The sequence below is a fragment of the Bos mutus genome, chromosome 13 (genome assembly GCF_027580195.1).
Source record: "Bos mutus isolate GX-2022 chromosome 13, NWIPB_WYAK_1.1, whole genome shotgun sequence".
In the NCBI taxonomy this organism is placed as follows: Eukaryota; Metazoa; Chordata; class Mammalia; order Artiodactyla; family Bovidae; genus Bos; species Bos mutus.
In genome coordinates this window covers 32,245,101-32,265,424 of record NC_091629.1, presented here as the reverse complement: position 1 = coordinate 32,265,424, position 20,324 = coordinate 32,245,101, and the positions used below count along the sequence as shown (strand labels likewise).

Here is a 20,324-nt window from a genome sequence, read left to right as displayed (position 1 = left end):
AACCTAGCCTGGTGAAAATTTGTATCCAAAGAGACTATGTGGGGGAAAGTGGCTTACATAGAATTTGTCAGAAGAAAGAAATTGAATCTCCTACTCAGCAAAGCTTGTGGATATTGTGTGTGAATGTCACGGGGCTTCAGTGTGCTTTAGGTCAGTGCTTATCAGACTTTTAGAAAATTTTGTTCCAACAAAGTAAATTTTTTAAAATTCTGAGTCTAAATATAGGATTGCTGGTTTCTCATTTTGTTCCAAATAGAACATTATAAAATGAAACAAACTCCGATTGTTTCAAAGGATATTTTAACCTTTAAAAATAGAAATAGCCTTCTCTCCGGACAAGATGGCCACACCGGCAGTACCGGCGAGCGCGCCTCCCGCCACCCCATCCGAAGCCCTAGCTGCGGCCTCATCTCCGGCCTCGGCCCAGGCCCCGGCCTCGGCCCCAGCCTCAGCCTCGGCCCCGGCTCCATCGCCGGCTCCCGCGTCATCCTCAGACCTGGCAGCAGCAGCGGCTACGACCGAGGCTCCGGGCCAGACCCCGGCCTCAGCGCCAGCCCCAGCGCAGACCCCCGCACAGTCTCTGTCCGGCCCTGCTCTCCCAGGCCCCTTCCCCGGCGGCCGCGTGGTCCGGCTGCACCCGGTCATTTTGGCCTCCATCGTGAACAGCTACGAGCGACGCAACGAGGGAGCTGCCTGAGTTATCGCGGCCCTGCTGGGAACCGTTGACAAGCACTCAGTGGAAGTCACCAATTGCTTTTCAGTGCCACACAAAGAGTCAGAAGATGAGGTGGCTGTTGACATGGAGTTTGCTAAGAACATGTATGAGTTGCACAAGAAAGTCTCTCCAAATGAGCTCATCCTGGGCTGGTACGCTACAGGCCATGACATGACAGAGCACTCAGTGCTGATCCATGAGTACTACAGCCGAGAAGCCCCCAACCCCATTCACCTCACAGTGGACACCAGCCTCCAGAACGGCCGCATGAGCATCAGCACTTTAATGGGTGTTCCTGGGAGGACCATGGGGGTGATGTTCACCCCTCTGACAGTGAAATACACGCATTACGACACTGAACTCATTGGAGTTGACCTGATCATGAGGACCTGTTTTAGCCCCAACCGGGTGATCGGCCTCTCCAGTGACTTGCAGCAAGTGGGCGGGGCTTCTGCTCGCATCCAGGACGCCCTCAGCACAGTGTTGCAGTATGCGGAGGATGTGCTGTCTGGAAAGGTGTCAGCCGACAATACCGTGGGTCGCTTCTTGATGAGTCTGGTTAACCAAGTACCCAAAATAGTTCCCGAGGACTTCGAGACCATGCTCAACAGCAACATCAACGACCTGTTGATGGTAACCTATCTGGCCAACCTCACACAGTCACAAATTGCCCTCGATAAGAAGCTTGTGAACCTGTGAAGGGGCCTCAGGCAGCCCTTCTGCCACGCTGGACCCCAGCCAAGCCCGGGACCCAGAATGGAGTGACGGAGAAATGGTGTCTTTGTGGTCTGAGTCACACTGAGTCAAATCAACTGCTTGTGACTCTACATAAACATAGACTGCCTTTTGTTAAGTGAATTCCATCTAATGTGAGTTTCCCTCTGGGTGGAAGGGAAAAGGCAGTTCTGGAGCTTACCCAGAAACTAGGAAGTGAGTACTTTGGAGGAAGCTGGTCATGTGTGTGTGGCCTGAATCCAGCTCTGGATTTTTTTCTTGTGCTCTGTCTGCTTCATAGTTTAGTGGCCCAGTGAAATAACTGCTCTCATAAAGCAAAAATACAACATAACGGGAACAAAAGGGCTGACCAGAGTCTGTCAGAGTCTATGTAAGACATGATATCTGAGCTGATTTTTTTTTTTTAAATCAGCAAATCCAGAAAGGGTGATTGGGACAAAGGAAGTACATGGAAAATTGCTTAACCTGTTTAGAATCTAAGAAGTCAGGAGCCAGACCACAAGGGCCCACAACCTGTGGAGGTTGGATTTTTATCCTGGAAGTTGTGGGAAGGCATTGGATAATTAGATTTGGATTTTAGGAAGATTACTGGGTACTGGTGTAGAAGAAGGAGGGAAAGGGAGAAAAACAGAAGGCAGAGAACTAGGCAGAGGGTCACTGTGATTGTCAGGAGATGACGAGAACCCAGGTTCAGGCCGGGCCTTGGGGATGGTGACAGAGACTTGGGTTCAGGAGGCAGATCCAAGGAGGACCTGAAGTCTGGTTGACACTTGGATGGTGAGAGATGGGAGCAGTCTGGGATGTTGCCTGGTTTCTGATAAAGGTGATAGAAGGGCTGGTGATACATGAAAACCCTGGCTACTTGAGAGTGGTAGAAGCTGAGGATGCAGAGGTAGGGTTACAGGGTAGTTTACCAAATGGTGAAGTCTTAAATGCAAATACATGTGACTTATTTTGTAAACTGGGGCCACACCAGATGCTTTGAGGAAAGGCTGAAGAATTCATGTTACGTATTGGCTCATGTAATACTTATCAAATGCTAACCAGTGTGCTAAACAAGAGGTCCTGGTGCCTGCTTAGAACCTGCAGGGGGGACAAAGAGACCGTCACTTTGGGAATCATGAGATGTTACAGATCGGGGAAGACTTCCAGTTAGGAAATGAAATCTAAGCTGGACTTGAAGAATGAGAAAGAGGCAGATTGAAAAAGAAAAGAAAGGAAAACAGAGCATTCTAGACAAAAAACAAAAGGCTTGGAGGAAGACTGTCACTGAACGTTGCTCCATTGTCATCCACCCTGGCCACAGAGTTGTTTATAAGACAAGAACACTCCTCTGTGCCTACAAGGATGCTCGATTTATTTTTTTCCCCAGGCTTTGCCTATATGTGCACAAGTTTGTTTTTTCTATGAAATGTGTTTTCACACATTCTCTTTGTATGTGGTTGTGCCTTTGCTGAAAACACTGCAGTGTGTCTGGGTGTGACATCATGTGTTACTTGAGTCCTGTGATACCATACTTCCCTGATTTTCTCCCAACACCCTTACAAACTGGTCCTTCCTCCTCTGACATCCCCCTATCCCATCCCACCCCCAACAAGTTCCATTCCCCAGGGTTCCATCTTGGGCCCTCTGCCTGGAAGAGCTGAGAAAAGCTTGGGGCTGATTACTCCCTCTGTGTTAATGATGCATAGGCTCCAACTCTGGCTGAAATTCAGAACTGGTTTCCTGATTCCAGAAATACCATATCTCTCACCTGGATGTCTCAGAAGCCTCTTAAATTCAGCATGTTTCATATTCAGTTGACTGTCTCTTCCTCCCCAACAAATCACTTCCTCAGGGAATAACACAACCATGTACGCAGTTGTCAAAGCCAAGAAACCTTGGGTGAATCCTTAATTCCCCCACCCACCATCATGCCTCAAACAGTTCATCACAACTTAGCCATCCCTCTTGCCCTCTGTGATACTGTGATACAATAAGAAATAAATTTTTTCATCCAAGTTAAAAAAAAAAAAATAAATGACATTTATCATAGGATATCTTTTTACAGGATAAACTTGGCTTCATGAAGAACTTATGACATTTCCTTTGTATTTCTCAATTTTCTTGAGGCTGTAAATATGTCTTCACGGATCATCAACCATTCCACATGGGCTTCAGGGCAATCTGGTTTACAGTTTAGAAAAAATCTCTCAAGTGAAGGAAATCAAAGGAGGGAATGATTGAGTTCATGGAAGGGATGCAGTGGAAACCACATTGCCCATCTTTCTTTTTTTTTTCTGTTTCCCTTTTTACATCTGTTCTGCCTGTGCCTTCCTTTTCCCATTGCCTTCCCTTGCTGACTCATCTTGGACTTGGCCTGATTATTTACAAACCCCTGACCTATAGAGCATTCACTGAGGACTTTCTTCTCAGTATCTGTTGTGGGATCTGTCCCACAGAAAGTTATGTTCAACTTCAACCTCTATATCTCTGAACATGACCTTGTTTGGAAATAGGGGTTTGCAGATACAACCAAGTTAAAATAAGGTCAGTAAGGTAGGTGGAGAAGGCAATGGCACCCCACTCCAGTACTCTTGCCTGGAAAATCCCATGGATGGAGGAGCCTGGTAGGCTGCAGTCCATGGGGTCACTAAGAGTCAGACACGACTGAGCGACTTCACTTTCACTTTTCGCTTTCATGCATTGGAGAGGGAAATGGCAACCCACTCCAGTATTCTTGCCTGGAGAATCCCAGGGATGGGGGAGCCTGGTGGGCTGCTGTCTATGGGGTTGCACAGAGTCCGAAATGACTGAAGCGACTTAGCAGCAGCAACAGGGTGGGTAATCCAATATGGCTGATGTCTTTGGAAGAGTGTAAGAAGCACAGAGATAGACACACACAGAGGAAAGAGAATGTAAAGACAGACACACAGGGGAAATTGTGTACAATGAAGGCAGCAGAGATTGGAGTAATGCATCTATACAGGTTAAAGAAGGGTAAAGATTGCTGGCAACACCAGAAGTTAAGAAAAAGGCATGGAACAGATTCTCTCCTGGTGTCTTTAGAGAGAGCATGGCTCTGCTGGCACCTTGGCCTCCAAAACTGTGACAGAATAAATTTCTGTTGTTTTAAGTCACTAAATTTGTTGTACTTTGCTACATGAGTCTTGGAAATGTGGTATCCTAGCTGAAGTTGCTGAGAGAAGCTAATTAGCTTCCCTCCTGTCAGGAACCTAACCCTAGTCTAGTCAGAGGCCAGCCAAGCTTTGCCTCCCAGACTGGGTAGCTGTGAGTGGGACACTTTGACCTACATGTCTGATACAGGAAAGCTGACAGGACCCATGGGAGAAAGGGCAGTGGATGTGGCCAGTGACTTGATGACATTGAGGGGGAAGCAGGACTTACCCTCTGTACCGCTTAAGTTGCAGCTTGAGTTTCAGGAGGGCGCAATGAAGTCCAACAGAAAGTTTTGCATGTCTTCAGCCATAATGAAGTAGTCTCATTATTTTATCATGGAGGAAAGGGAAGCTTTCTGGGGCCAAACATGAGCCACTGAAATAATGTTGACCAATACTGCCTTATTTTGACAAAATATCTCAACTTCTCCATGCCAGCCGTTCTTACAAGATATGGTTCCACAGGAGAATAAACACTGCTTAATGAGCTAGCTACTCCAAGACACTAGTATGCCAAACAAATTGGGCTATTCACAAAGTTATTTATCTGAGCCCTTTATGGCAGTAATAAGCAGGGCAGAGATTAACAACAACAACAACAACAAAAACCCAACGATGTGTCTGGAATATTGTGTTTCCTTAATCAGATTGAAAGAGCTGAAATGGGAAAATCATTTTCTAGGGGGTTTTTGCCATTCTTGAAATTCCTTCACACTGCAGCTGGGAAAATAGGCCTCATAACATGCAGATCCAAGTTATGAATCATTCTCCCTACCTCAATAAATAAAACTGAATTTGAGCTAGTTCAGTAAATCTGTTATATTTTAATCTGGGAGCTGTGGTGTGCCAGTAAATATCTGACAACCAGTCCTTCTCGGGGAAAGACCTGATCTGCAGCATTTACTGGTTTCAGACTCCCCCCGTGGCTGATTTCAAGTCACCGACGTGAAGACAGTGAACTTGAAGTTGGGAGATGGGTACCACCCACATGCAGCTGGCTCCTGCACAGGACTTCTTCAGAGTTTAATAGTTGTACTTGACATTGTTAGAGAACTTCAAAGCATTTGTTTTCTTTATACCAGGTGTTTCACATAAGAATTCATTCACAGTTGACATTCTTTTAAAATTCTTGCACTTGATGAGGTAGATGCTATCTTAGTTTTATAGGCTATAAAATTGAAAGCCAAAGTGTATGAGTGGTTTGTATAAAACCAGGTAGTGGAGCTGAATTAGTCAAGTTATTTAACCTAATGGCTTTTATTTCCTTTCCTACAATATGTGTTAATAATAGTACCTCAAACACAGTTGGGAGGATTTACTAAGATAAGGCATGTAAACTTCTTTGCACATTGCCTCCTGTGCAGTCATTCTCTATTTCAAATGCAATAAATATTCAGCGTGAAACATTAAAAAATACCAATATGCAAAAAGGAGGAAAATTTAAAAAACTTTTAACTGCTAACAATCCTGGTGCAGGATTTTAGTTCTGGTTTATAAGATTTATGAAGGGCAATCCAAGCATAAAATACTTTTCCAATGATAAAGCATTTGAGCAATTGTTGAGTGCAATTTTGTTTGGCTCATGATGGAAGCTTAGGTTGCATACCAAAGTATGCAAATTACTTTAAAAAATAAATTAGAGCAGAAACAATAATATCATTGTCACTCTGAGTATGATATCATGTTCTCTCTAGAGTGGGAGTCCTAAGAAAGAAGATGAAGCCAAGGTCCAGAGCATATAATAATCATGATTGGAACATCAATGAGTACATGTGGTGGCTGTAAATTATACCCTTGGTGAATGCTGCAAGAAAGATGGGGAGAGAACTGAGTCAGACAAATTCGAGGTTAGGGAGAGCTAGTGTCCTTCTTACAAGTCATTACTTAGAGTTCCCTGTAAGGGGTAGTGGAGCTTCTCCTCTGGGTGTGGGGGTGGGATTTAGGGGGCCATTGCTATTTTTCAGTAGATCACAATTCTCCACCTGATTTGACAGAGGAATTTCAGTGGATTTCAGTGGAAACAAAAAGTGATACTTTTTTTTTTTACCATACCGAGGCAGCATGTAGGACTTATCCAACCAGAGACTGAGCTTGAGCCTCCTGTAGTGGAATGACTGCATCTTGATGCTTTTGAACTGTGGTATGGGGGAAGATTTTTGAGAGTCTCTTGGACTGCAAGGAGATCCAACCAGTCCATCCAAAAGGAGATCAGTCCTGGGTGTTCATTGGAAGGACTGGTGTTGAAGCTGAAACTCCAATACTTTGGCCACCTGACGCAAAGAGCTGACTCATTTGAAAAAACCATGATGCTGGGAAAGATTGAAGGCAGGAGGAGAAGGGGACGACAGAAGATAAGATGGTTGGATGGCATCACGGACTCAATGGACATGAGTTTGGGTAAATTCCGGGGAGTTGGTGATAGACAGGGAGGCCTGGCATGTTGCAGTCCATGGGATCACAAAGAGTCGGACACAACTGAGCGACTGAATTGAACTGAACTGAACTGCTACACTACCACTGAAATCCAAGAAGTGACACTTTTTTTTTCCTGAAAATTTCACAATTTCTTTCCTTCAAAACAACTTTATTGGGAATTCCCTGGGGGTCTGGTGGTTAGGACTCTGTGCTCTCATTGCTGAGGGTGCAGGTTTGATCCTGGTTGGGAAGTAAGATTGCAGAAGCTGTACAGAGTGATCAAAAAACAAACACCCCCCCTTTCCTTTTTGTTTCATTTGTTACCACAATTTGTTGCCATAATTCAGTAATTAGAAGATGAGCTTGTAGTTTGCTTGTATGAGCCTTTTCTATTGTTTTCAAGCATGATTAAAAATTAATACATATTCACATAGAATATTTTAAAAGCTGAGAAAAACACAAAAAAGCCACAACCTCACATACTTCCACTACTTTTTTGTGTATTCACTGAGCCTTTTAAAAGTAGTATGCTGCTGCTGCTGCTGCTAAGTCGCTTCAGTTGTGTCCGACTCTGTGCGACCCCATAGACAGCAGCCCACCAGGCTCCCCCGTCCCTGGGATTCTCCAGGCAAGAACACTGGAGTGGGTTGCCATTTCCTTCTCCAATGAAGTGGCTCAGTCGTGTCCGACTCCCAGCGACCCCATGGACTGCAGCCCACCAGGCCCCTCCGTCCATGGGATTTTCCAGGCAAGAGTACTGGAGTGGGTTGCCATTGCCTTCTCCGTAAAAGTAGTATACAAACATATATTTCTATAAATACATATATATCAAGAAATACTTTTATTAAAAAGTAGGATCATACAAAAAACTCTACCACTGTTTTTTACTTAGTAATAGACTGTGGACATCTTTTTAAGCAGGTACATAAGGAGTAATCAAATTCTTCTTTAAGTGACTATTTCTTTTGTAGATAAGTGAGCATCATTTATGTAACCACTGTCAAATGTTTGTATTGTTTTTACTTTTTTTCTTAATTCTTAGTATATTTTCATACGCCTGTAAGTATACCTTTCTAAAAAATATAAATTCTGGGTTGAAAGCTATGCACTCAAATTTTTCATAGATGTGATTCAAATACTCTCCAAAAGAGTGCTATCAATGAAAATCCTTAACAATAATGTGCCAGATTATTTGTTTTTTCACATCCTTCCAAAACTGGGTGCTATAAATTTTTACTTCTAATATTGACAAGTTCCTATGGTTTCTCTCTGCTAAAGACTGTTGGAAACCCAGGAGGTTGAAGGTCATAGAACTAGAGATATGGTGGAATGAATTGTTCTGTTGGCTGCTAGAAAAGTTTTGGCTCTGAAATCAAAGAGGGCCATTCTGGGGTCTGAGCAGGAAGACATCATGCTTGTCTGTAGACCAAAGGATTACACAGAGCATAAGCCTGTGGTGGCATAATTAGATGGCAGACACCTTCCTTAGGGCTTTCCTCATAGTTCAGTTGGTAAAGAATCTGCCTGCAATGCAGGAGACCTGGGTTTGATTCCTGAGTTGGGAAGATCCTCTGGAGAAGGAAATGGCAACCCACTTCAATATTCTTGCCTGGAGAATCCCATGGACAGAGGAGCCTGGCAGACTACAGTCCATGGGGTTGCAAGAGTTGGACACGACTTAACAACTAAACCACCACCACCTTCCTTTTGGCTCAGGGCAGTATCTTTGGACTAGAAATAGGATGAGCAGATGTTGCATCTGTTAGAATAGTTGTGGTCAGCCCTGTGCCGAATTCAAATAGTCATGTGAGGGACTTCCCCAGTGGTCCAGTGATTAAGACTCCACCTTCCAAAGCAGGGAGCACGGGTTCAATTCCCAGTTGGGGAACTAAGGTCCCACATGCCATGAAGTGCAGTCAAAGATTAAACAAACTTTGGACTTCCCTGGTGGGCCAGTGCTTAAGAATCTGCCTGCCAATTCAGGGGACATGGGCTTGATCCCTGGTCCAGGAAGATTCCATATGCCGAGGGGCAACTAAACCCCCACACCTAGGACACACGCTCTGCAGTAAGGGAAGCCACCGCAATGAGAAGCCCATGTGCCACAACTAGAGAGTAGCCTCCTGTTGCCACAACTAGAGAAAGCACAGGCGCAGCAATGAAGACCTAGCACAGCCAAATAAACAAATAAATGTCTTTTAGAATAGTCATGTGAGATTAAAGTTTGTGATTCTGAAATCACTCCGAACTTTTCTTAAGACTAGATGGCCCTTCTGGTAGTTGAGATTAATTACAAGAAAGCATGGGCTTTAGAAGTCAATTATTTATTCCCTCAGGCAACAGAACTTATCAAGTCCATCTGATAGGCTTAGTTATAGAAATGGGCTTCAAAATAGAATAATATAAGATTCAGTAAATTCAACGAGTTTACAAATTAGTTGCCCCTCCAGTGTTCTTGGGCCTCCCTTGCGGCTTAGCTGGTAAAGAATCAGCCTGCAATGTGGGAGACCTGGGTTCGATTCCTGGGTTGGGAAGATTCCCTGGTGAAGTGAAAGGCTACCCACTCCAGTATTCTGGCCTGGAGAAATCCATGGACTGTATAGTCCATGGGGTTGCAAAGAGTTGGACATGGACATGACTGAGCGACTTTCACAAATTAGTTGGGACTGAGGAGACTGAAAACCAAAAACCAATACCAATAAAGATGCAGTTGATATTGTCTATGCAAATTTACCCATGTAAATTTTTATCACACCCACCCCCTCAACACACACACACACAAAACTCTAAGAAGAAAGCAAGAAGGAAGAAAAGGGTTGTAAGGAAACACTTCTAAGATAAGTGCAGATCATTTGATGACTTCTTGGAGCTAATTTTACAGTGGTTCAATGGGTGGGGTGAGGACAGGCAGAGAAGAGTCCCTTGAAGAAGATCTTTTCAAACTGTGTTCAACTTTGAATACCTAGTAATCTTGTTAAAATGCAGGTTTGGCAGGACTGGAATACCAATGCTGCTGGTTCAAAGACCACACTTATGATGAAGTTCTAGGCTGACATAGCCCTAAATCCTTTGGAATGACTGGGAAGGAAGGGAGTGGCTTGGGTCAGAGACAAGGCTTTAGAGGTAGGTAGGATTCACTAATCGTGGAGAGCCATGGAGGTAATGGTGAAATTTAATCCAGAGAGGTAGACTATGAGAATAAATCTACCCTTTTGCTTTCTTTGCCTTCCCACTTCCTCCTCCTCCACACCCCAACCTTACATGAAGCAAACAAAGAGGGAGGCTTCTCTATTTTGAAGACAAACAGAAATTTCTGGCTATTACAGAATTCTTAGGTCTCTGAATTTCTTAAAATTTCCAAGATGAGTTTTAATCTCCTACAAAAAGAATTTGGCTGTTTGCCTTAGGTAGTGGGTGCCTGCTTTGGCCATGTTACTGAACTCAAATTAGGCTGTTTGCTGCTTGAAAGTCAATATGCAAGAAAAACCTTGTCAATAGAGTGTTAGTTGGAAAGTAAAGCTTGCTTTATTCAGGGGGCTGGCAACCTGTGGAGAAAGCAAACTCATGTCCAAGAACCAATTCTGAAGTTGCTGGTCGACCATGAAAATTTTTTAAAGGGAGAAAGAGGAAGTTAATTATTTGGGGTAAGGTGTCAAGAGTCTTTGTTATCACAAAGTCGGCTGTGTGCAGACTCTCTTCTGATTGGTTGGTGGTGAGGTAACAGGGTGTGATCTTGAGCTCAGCCTCAAGTTTCCATCCTCCACCTGGGTGGGGACCTCGGTGATGGTTTAGTCGCTAAGTCATTGACCCCGTGGACTGTAGCTTGCCAGGCTCCTCTGTCCCTGGGATTTTCCAGGCAAGAATACTGGAGTGGGTAGGCATTTCCTTCTCCAGGGGATCTTCAGGACCCAGGACTCGAACCCTAGTTTCCTGCATTGCTGGCAGACTCCTGAATTGCAGGTGATTGTTAAGGTGGGTGGGGCCCTTAGTTCCTGCAAAAGAGCTCAAAGATATACTGTAGTGTATACCCCTTGAGGAGGAGCCAGGATTCTGCCCCATCCCTACACTATTGTTTCTTTGACTGCCCCTCCTCTTTTTCTGCATTCCCTCCCTTTTCTGGTGGCTTAAGTCTTAAGGCTTCCCTGGTGGCTCATTTGGTAAATAGTCTGTCACAATGCAGGTGACCTCGGTTTGATTGCTGGGTTGGGAAGATCCCCTGGAGAAGGAAATGGCAACCCACTCCAGAATTCTTGCCTGGAAAATTCCAGGGACAGAGGAGCCTGGTGAGCTACAGTCCATGGGGTCACAAAGAGTTGGACACGACTGAGTGACTAACTTTCACTTTCACTTTTTTCCCTTTTCTGATTAGCAACTGTTTAATCTGCCCTTTGGAAATTAAGGAAGGTCAAGGAGGCCAAGTAAAGCCTGTTTCCTGCAAAGGAGAAAGGCAATGTGGAAGGATTTGTACCTGGGAGGGCCCCACAAGGTCTTGCTCAGTTTCAATTAGTCTATGATTTGAAATCTGAGACCTAAAAAGTAATCACTGATTTTAATAAGTTTTATCAGCCTAGGATGTCATTTCCTAAAGAACTTTTCTGTAATAACTCCCTACAGGAAACTTTTCTCTCCAAATCCAGTAAAATAAACATCTCTGCTGCTAAGTCACTTCAGTCATGTCCGACTCTGTGCGACCCCATAGACGGCAGCCCACCAGGCTCCCCCATCCCTGGGATTCTCCAGGCAAGAACACTGGAGTGGGTTGCCATTTCCTTGTCCAAAGCATGAAAGTGAAAAGTGAAAGTGAAGTCGCTCAGTCGTATCCGACCCTCAGCGACCCCATGGACTGCGGTCTTCCAGGCTCCTCCATCCATGGGATTTTCCAGGCAAGAGTACTGGAGTGGGGTGCCATTGCCTTCTCCAAACATCTCTAAAACCAACTAATTAGTTGAGGTTACTAATGCTCATGTCTATAGTTGGCTGGGTAATGAAATAACTTGGGAGACAATTTCCATTTCTGATGGACTTTGGTTGACTACACACACTATAACTGAGTCTTCTAACCATTAATCATAGATATAATATTTATATTAAATAAAGATCATTTATTCAGTTTAAAAAAAAAAATGCCTGTGTGCTCAGTCACTCAGTCATGTCTGGCTCTTTGCGGCCCCATGGACTGTAGCCGGCCAGGCTTCTCTGTCCATAGAATTTTCCAGGCAAAAACACCAGAGTGGGTTGCCATTTCCCCCTCTAGAGGATCTTCCCAACCCAGGGACTGAATCCTCATCTGTTGGGTCTCCTGCATTGGCAGGCAGATTCTGATAGTTAAATAAATCTAGAGGTAAAAAGACTGGATTACAGGGGTGCAAAAGAAGGATATAATAAATAAAAGCAATCAAGTGTTAGTTCTCAGTCTTGTTTTCATTTTTAGGTAAAATAACAAAGGTATGGTGTAAAACAAGGTAAGAGTAGAACAGAGAGAAGGGTTATTGCTGCTAATCTCCCCATCTCAATCATTCACATAATAGATGCACCGCCAGTGCCAAAAACTCTGCCTTCCTGACTCTGGCTCCAGCATTCTTTGGCCTGGCACCAGCCTGGATTGAGCAGCTGGGTTTTTGGCCCTTGTGTGTGGTATCAATGCTGATAGTGGTTGTTTTTTTTGTCGTTCAAGAGTAAGGATATGCCCTGAAACAGCAGCTCATTTTGTGGACAATCAATATTTTCACCTAAATGGTAAAATGATAGCCAGTCAACTCTGGAACAGTTTGAGCAGTAAAGGGAACTCTGTTGGCGGATCCATTGTAATGCAAAATGCACAAGACTCAGAGGCATTTGGAAAGAAAAGAAAATAGTAATAAGTGGAACATACTGAAGACAAAATGTTCAGGATTTTCTGTTAAATTTTCTGTGTGTGTATTAAAAAGACTGAAATATAGTGTTAGTTCAGGTGTAATACATAGTGATTTGACAATCGCATACATTTTTGTGAACATGCTGCTACTGCTAAGTCGTTTCAGTCGTGTCCGACTCTGTGCGACCCCATAGACGGCAGCCCACCAGGCTCAGCCATCCCTGGGATTCTCCAGGCAAGAACACCGGAGTGGGTTGCCATTTCCTTCTCCAATGCATGAAAGTGAAAGGTGAAAGTGAAGTCGCTCAGTCGTGTCCGACTCTTAGCGACTCCATGGACTGCAGCCTACCAGGCTCCTCCATCCATGGGATTTTCCAAGCAAGAGTACTGGAGTGGGGTGCCATTGCCTTCTCCATTTTGCGAACATAGGAGTGCATTTATCTTTTTGAATTAGTATTTTTGTTTTCTACAGGTGAATACCTAGAAGTGGAATTGCTGGATCATATGGTAGTTCTATTATTAATTTTTGAGGCACTTCGATACTGTTTTCCACCAATTTACATTCCCACCAAGGAATGCACAAGAGTTTCCTGTTTTTCACATCATAGCCCAGACTTCTTGTCTCTTGTCTTTTGATAATAGCTATTCTGACAGGCATGATGCGATAGCTCACTGTGGTTTTGCGTTTCCCTGATGATTAGTGACGTTGAGCATCTTTTCATGTGGGCCAATCTGTATGTCTTCATTGGAAAAATGTTATGTCCTCTGCCCATCATTTAATTGTTCTGCTTCATTGTATCCAGTTTCAACAAAATGAGAAAATTGTAACTCTATTCTCCCTTTTTGTGGAGGAGACTCTATATAGCAACTGACGAAGCTTTCTAATTAATTCTTCCATTTACTTAAAACAATTCTTTTTTGAAGCGCTCCCTTTTTGGTTATATAAATTCAAAATGTGATAGGGAAATTAAATGAGTAACCGGTACTCTACCAAAACTATTGGCATAATTTCCACAATTCTGTGAATTAGGCTGGGCATTACCTTATTCCACCCATTCTACTGTCCCCTTTGAAAAATTAACCTCTGAAATCACTGATGGCCAGGGAGGAGCAGCCCTGACATACTTGTCCTCTAGACACATTGAATGTCATTATTTTCCCTGAAGACCTTTGAAAATGAAGTAGGAATCCAGACTATTATCTGTAGACCTTTGTTGATAGCTTCCCTTAGGCCCAAAACCAGAAATGGCATCAAAACTTGGCCATTGGTATCAGCGACTTAGGTCCTGGTGATCATATTTGAGCACTTTAAAAAAAATGTTGAATCACTAATGTTATTGGATAATATTGTTTAGAAAACAAGGGCATTACAATGTTATTTATGGTTGAACTATAAATGTGAAGATGTTTCAGGAATACCAGAAGAAATATCAATAACCTCAGATACGCAGATGATACCACCCTTACGGCAGAAAGCAAAGAAGAACTAAAGAACCTCTGAAAGTGAAAGAAGAGAGTGAAAAAGTTGGCTTAAAACTTAACATTGAGAAAGCTAAGATCATGGCATCTGGTCCCATCACTTCACAGCAAATAGATGGGGAAACAATGGAAACAGTGAAAGACTTTATTTTCTTGGGCTCCAAAGTCACCGCAGATGGTGACTGCAGCCATGAAATTAAAAGACGCTTTGCTCCTTGAAAGAAAAGCTAAGACCAACCTAGTAAGTAAGTGAAGTCGCTCAGTCGTGTCCGACTCTTTGCAACCCCATGGACTGAAGCCTACCGGGCTCCTCCATCCATGGGATTTTCCAGGCAAGAATACTGGAGTGGGCTGCCATTTCCTTCTCCAGGGGAACTTCCTGACCCAGGGATGGAACCCGGGTCTCCTGCATTGTAGGCAGACGCTTTACCATCTGAGCCACGAGGGAAGCCTAGACAGCATATTAAAAAACAGAGACATTACTTTGCCAACAAAGGTCCGTCTAGTCAAAGCTATGGTTTTTCCAGTAGTCATGTATGGATGTTAGAGTTGGAATATAAAGAAAGCTGAGAACCAAAGAATTGTTGCTTTTGAACTGTGGTGTTGGAGAAGACTATTGAGAGTCCCTGGGACAGCAAGGAGATCCAACCAGTCCATCCTAAAGGAAATCAGTCCTGAATGTTCATTGGAAGGACTGATGTTGAAGCTGAAGCTCCAATACTTTGGCCACCTGATGCGAAGAACTGACTCCTTGGAAAAGACCCTGAAGTTGGGAAAGATTGAAGGCAGGAGGTGAAGGGAATGACAGAGGATGAGATGGTTGGATGGCATCACCAACTCGATGGACATGAGTTTGAGGAAGCTCTGGGAGTTAGTGATTGATAGGGAAGCCTGGTGTGCTGCAGTCCATGGCAACGCAAAGCCTCCATGGACTGATTCACAAAGACATGACTGAGCGACTAAACTGAACTAAGCAATTTCACTTATATTTTCCTATTCATGCATATATGCACAATAATTATACATAATAAAATTTGTGTCTAAATAGATATAAAAGAACACTTTCATTAAATAAAATGAAACAAAATATAAGATGTTATGGCATATTTTAAAGGGCAGCACTTTTTGATTCTTAGTATTGTCTTACAATCAACTTTTTACGTATGTTGAAATTGGTAGTTCTTTCATGGAATTGAGGCATAGGGAAGGTCTAGGGGGGACGGTAAAGTGTCTGCCTACAGTGTGGGAGACCCGGGTTCAATTCCTGGGTCTGGAAGATCCCCTGGAAAAGAAAATGGCAACCCACTCCAGTACTCTTGCCTGGAAAATCCCATGGGTGAAGGAGCCTGGTAGGCTACAGTCCATGGGGTCTCAAAGAGTCGGACATGACTAAGCGACTTCACTTTCACTTTCAGGAGGGACATAGTCATTAGGTGGAAACAGGTACTGTGTCAGAGGCTGGGTGCCTTCTCCAGCTTCATTTGAAATAACCTATGTATTTAAATTTCCACTTCACCAATGAAGAAACAGGTCAAATACATTTTGAGCTAACCATCTGAATCTTAGGTGCTACAGACATTTCAATATGATGATACAACTGAAAGCTTGGAAAGCATGGACCAGAAAAGCAGCAGCCAATTTGAAACTGGTTTAAAGGTTCACATTTGCAGCACTTAAAAATTTTTGGAAATCAGCAGTTCCCTTGATTTCCTCCACATAGAATTGATCTTTATATCAAAGAAAAATTAACAGCAAGAACAAACTGTAGCAACTGTGTCACTTTTATGAAGAATTAGTCAGTACAGTTCAGTTACTCAGTTGTGTCCAAGTCTTTGCGACCCCATGGACTACAGCACACCAGGCTTCCCTGTCCATCACCAACTCCTGAAGCTTCCTCAAACTCATATCCATTGAGTTGGTGATGCTATCCAACCAACTCATCCTGTCATCCCCTTCTCCTCCTGCCTTCAATCTTTCCCAACACCAGGGTCATTTCTAATGAGTCAGTTCTCTCTATCAGGTGGCCAAAGTATTGGAGCTTCAGCATCAGTCCTTCTAATAAATATTCAGGACTGATTTCCTTTAGGATTGACTGATTTCCTTGGAGTCCAAGGGAAGAGTCTTCAACACCACAGTTCTTCTTTGCTCAGCCTTCTTTATGGCCCAACTCTCACATCCATACATGACTACTGGAAAAAACATAGCTTTGACTAGGTGGACCTTTGTTGGCAAAATAATGTCTCTCTTCTTAATATGCTATCTAGGTTGATCATAGCTTTTCTTCCAAGGAGCAAGCACCTTTTAATTTCATGGCTGCAGTCACCATCTGCAATGATTTTGGAGCCCAAGAAAATAAAGTCTCTCACTGTTTCCCTTGTTTCTCCATCTATTTGCCATGAAGCGTGGGACCAGATGCCATGATCTTAGTTTTGTGAATGTTGAGTTTTAAGCCAACTTTTTCACTCTCCTCTTTCACTTTCATCAAGGGGCTCTTTAGTTCTTCGCTTTCTGCCATAAGTTTGGTGTTATCTGCGTGTCTGAGGTTATTGATATTTCTCCTAGCAATCTTGATTCCAGCTTGTGCTTCATCCAGCCTGGCATTTCGCATGATGTACTCTGCATATAAGTTAAATAAGCACGGTGACAATATATAGCCTTGACACACTCCTTTCCCAATTTGGAACCAGTCTGTTGTTCCATGTTGAAAGGTTGTTGTTGAACCACAAAGACTCCAGGATCCTTGGCCTCCAGAGAAGAATTCAGTCCAGCGCCAGAGACGAGGCTTGATTGCTAAGAGCTTCTGTGTAATAAAGTTTTATTCAAGTATAAAGGAGATAGAGAAAGCTTCTGACATAAACATCAGAAGGAGGTAGAAAGAGTACCCCCTTGCTAGTGTTAGCAATGGAGTTATATACTCTCCAATGAATCCAAAGAATGTCTGGAGGTTGTAAAGACCTCACCAGACCTGGAGAAGGCAATGGCACCCCACTCCAGTACTCTTGCCTAGAAAATCCCATGGACAGAGGAGCCTGGTAGGCTGCAGTCCATGGGGTCTCGAAGAGTCGGACATGACTGAGCGACTTCACTTTCACTTTTCACTCTCATGCATTGGAGAAGGAAATGGCAACTCACTCCAGTGTTCTTGCCTGGAGAATCCCAGGGATGGGGGAGCCTGGTGGGCTGCTGTCTATGGGGTCGCACAGAGTCGGACACGACTGAAGCGACTTAGCAGCAGCAGTAGCAGCACCAGACCTACTCCCATAATTTACATTTTAAGATAACAGAATTAGCCAGAAGGTTTAATCAAGAGACTGTCCTCAGGCAGGATACATTGTTATATAATCCTTATAAAGATCAGACCTACTCCCATAATTTACATTTTAAGGGAACAAGATTAGCCAGAATGTTTAATCCAGGGACTGTCCCTCAGGCAGGATACATAATCCTAAGGAATGTAGAGGGGAAAAAAAGTTTGTCCTTTCTTCCTCCTTGAGAATTCCAGACCCCTCTCTCCTTGGGGACCCCTAGACTTCTTATCAACCTGCCTAGGAAATGACTCTCTCAGTGTCCAGTTCTAACTATTGCTTCTTGATCTGCATACAGACGTCTCAGAAGGCAGGTAAGGTGGTCTGGTATTCCCGTCTCTTGAAGAATTTTCCATGGTTTGTTGTGATCCACAGAGTCAAAGGGTTTGGCGTAGTCAATAAAGCAAAAGTAGATGTTTTTTCTGGAACTCTTGCTTTTTCAATGATGCAATGGATGTTGGCAATTTGATCTCTGGTTCCTCTGCCTTTTCTAAATCCAGCTTGAACATATGGAAGCTCATGGTTCACGTATTGTTGAACCCTTGCTTGGAGAATTTTGAGCATTATTTTCCCAGTGTGTGAGATGAGTGCAATTGTGTGGTAGTTTGAACATTCTTTGGCATTGCTGTTCTTTGGGGTTGGAATGAAAACTGACCTTTACCAGTCCTGTGGCCACTGCTAAAGAATTAGTAGTGCCTTCTGTAACTTGGTAATTGCTCATGGACTCATGCAGAGGGAATGAAAGGCATGGACCTTAACTTTGAGGGACAGAGCCACCTGTGAAGTGAACGAAACACGAAATTGATAGCCTTTTGAATCTGTATAAGATTCTGACAGTACAAAGATCGTGGAATGTCTCAGGAGAATATTCAAAATATTTACACGGGTTGATCAAGGGGTAAGTACGAATGATCACTCTTTTTTAAAAATTAATTAATTAATTAGACTGTGTCCAAGGTCCCCTAGAGGAGGACATAGCAACCTACTCCAGTATTCTTGCCTGGAAAATCCCATGGACAGAGGAGCCTGGGAGGCTTCGGTTCACAGTGTTGCATCAAGTCGGAAGTATGAAGCAACTTAGCAGGCACACACGCAGGTGAAGTCTTAGTTGTTGTGCAAAGGATCTTCGTTGCATCATGGGGATTTTTTGTTGTGGTGCATGGACTCTCTCTAGTTGTGGCAAACAGTCTCTGGAGTGTGGACTTCAGCAGTTTCAGTGTGTGAACTTAGTTGCTCCAAGGCATGTGGGATATTAGTTCCCTGACCAGGGATTGAACCTATGTCCCCTGTCTTAACTACTGGACCACCAGGGAAGTTCCCAAATGATCTTTTACCCACGTCATAATGAATGTTTCTGGGAGAAGACTCAGCACAAAACAAAGCTGATTATTTAAAATTACCAAAGGTGTACAGGCGGACGTTAGTCACTCATGAGTATCTGGCTTTTTGCAATCCCATCTGACTCTTTGCAACCCCATGGACTGAACCAGCTCCTTTGTCCACAGAATTCTCCAGGGCAGAATACTGGAGTGGGTAGCCATTTCCTTTTCCAGAAATCTTCCCAACCCAGGGATCAAACCTGGGTCTCCTGCATTGCTGGCAGATTCTTTATAGTCTGAGCCATCAGGGAATTCCACTGTTGGAGGAATCAACACTTTGTAACAAAAATAAAGACTTGCAAAATTAGACTTGGTAAAATAGTGGCCACAAAAGTAGATGCTATAGTTGGTTAAAAAAATACTGATATCAACATAAAACTTTTTTTTTTTTTGTAGTAAAATTTATATGAAAAAACTGAACCCGGGATTTCTCTGGTGGTTCAGTGGTTAAGAGTGTAGGGGTCATGAGTTTGATCCCTGATTTGGGAAGATCCCACATGCTGAGGGTCAACTAAGACCCTGCACCACAACTACTGAGCCTCTGCAACTAGAGCCCATGCTCTGCAACAAGAGAAGCCACTGCAATGAGAAGCTTGCACACTTTAAAGAAGAGTAGGTCTCCATGCTACCCACCCCCCTGCAATTAGAGAAAACCCCAAGCACAGAATTGAAAACCCAGCACAGCCAAAAATTTATTTAAAAACCCTGAACCCAACAAAGGTAATTTCAATAAAATAAAAATGAAATTAGCAACAGCTTACTTCTACCTCTATTACCGAGTCCAAGCTCACTCTACTTGCCACACGATAGGGCAATGAATCCAAGAGATGAGGTGTTGAGGTAAAGAAAGTGAAGTCACTCAGTCGTGTCCACAGTCTTTGTGACCCTGTGGACTGTAGCCTACCAGGTTCCTCCATCCATGGGATTCTCCAGGCAAGAATACTAGAGTGGGTTGCCATTCCTTTCTCCAGGGGATCTTCCTGACTCAGGGATCAAACCCAGGTCTCCTGCATTGCAGGCAGATGCTTTACCATCTGAGCTACCTGGGAAGCCCTGGTTGAGGTAAGAAGAGACTTTAACTGGGGAGCCAGCAGATGGAGAAGGTGGCAAGCTAGCGCCTCAAAATAACCAATTTATTTGGGTCTGGATGCCAGGTTCTCTTACAGACTGGAGAGAAAGAAGCAATGAGGAACTAAAGTCAAAAGGCAGAATAGAGAGGGAAATGCAGTGGGGAAATAAAGTGGAAGGGTCTTCAGCCTTGCAAAACATCTCCCTTCAGAAGGG

At 43.6% G+C, this 20,324-nt stretch overlaps 1 protein-coding gene across 1 annotated transcript; it reads left to right on the top strand.

Moving 5' to 3' along the window:
- The first annotated feature begins 340 nt into the window (after positions 1 to 340).
- Positions 341 to 1,516, top strand: LOC102272822 (eukaryotic translation initiation factor 3 subunit F-like). The gene is given in 1 exon segment (XM_014476776.2): positions 341 to 1,516. A coding segment is annotated over 1 exon segment (1,074 nt). The 3' UTR covers positions 1,415 to 1,516.
- The last annotated feature ends 18,808 nt before the right edge of the window (positions 1,517 to 20,324 follow it).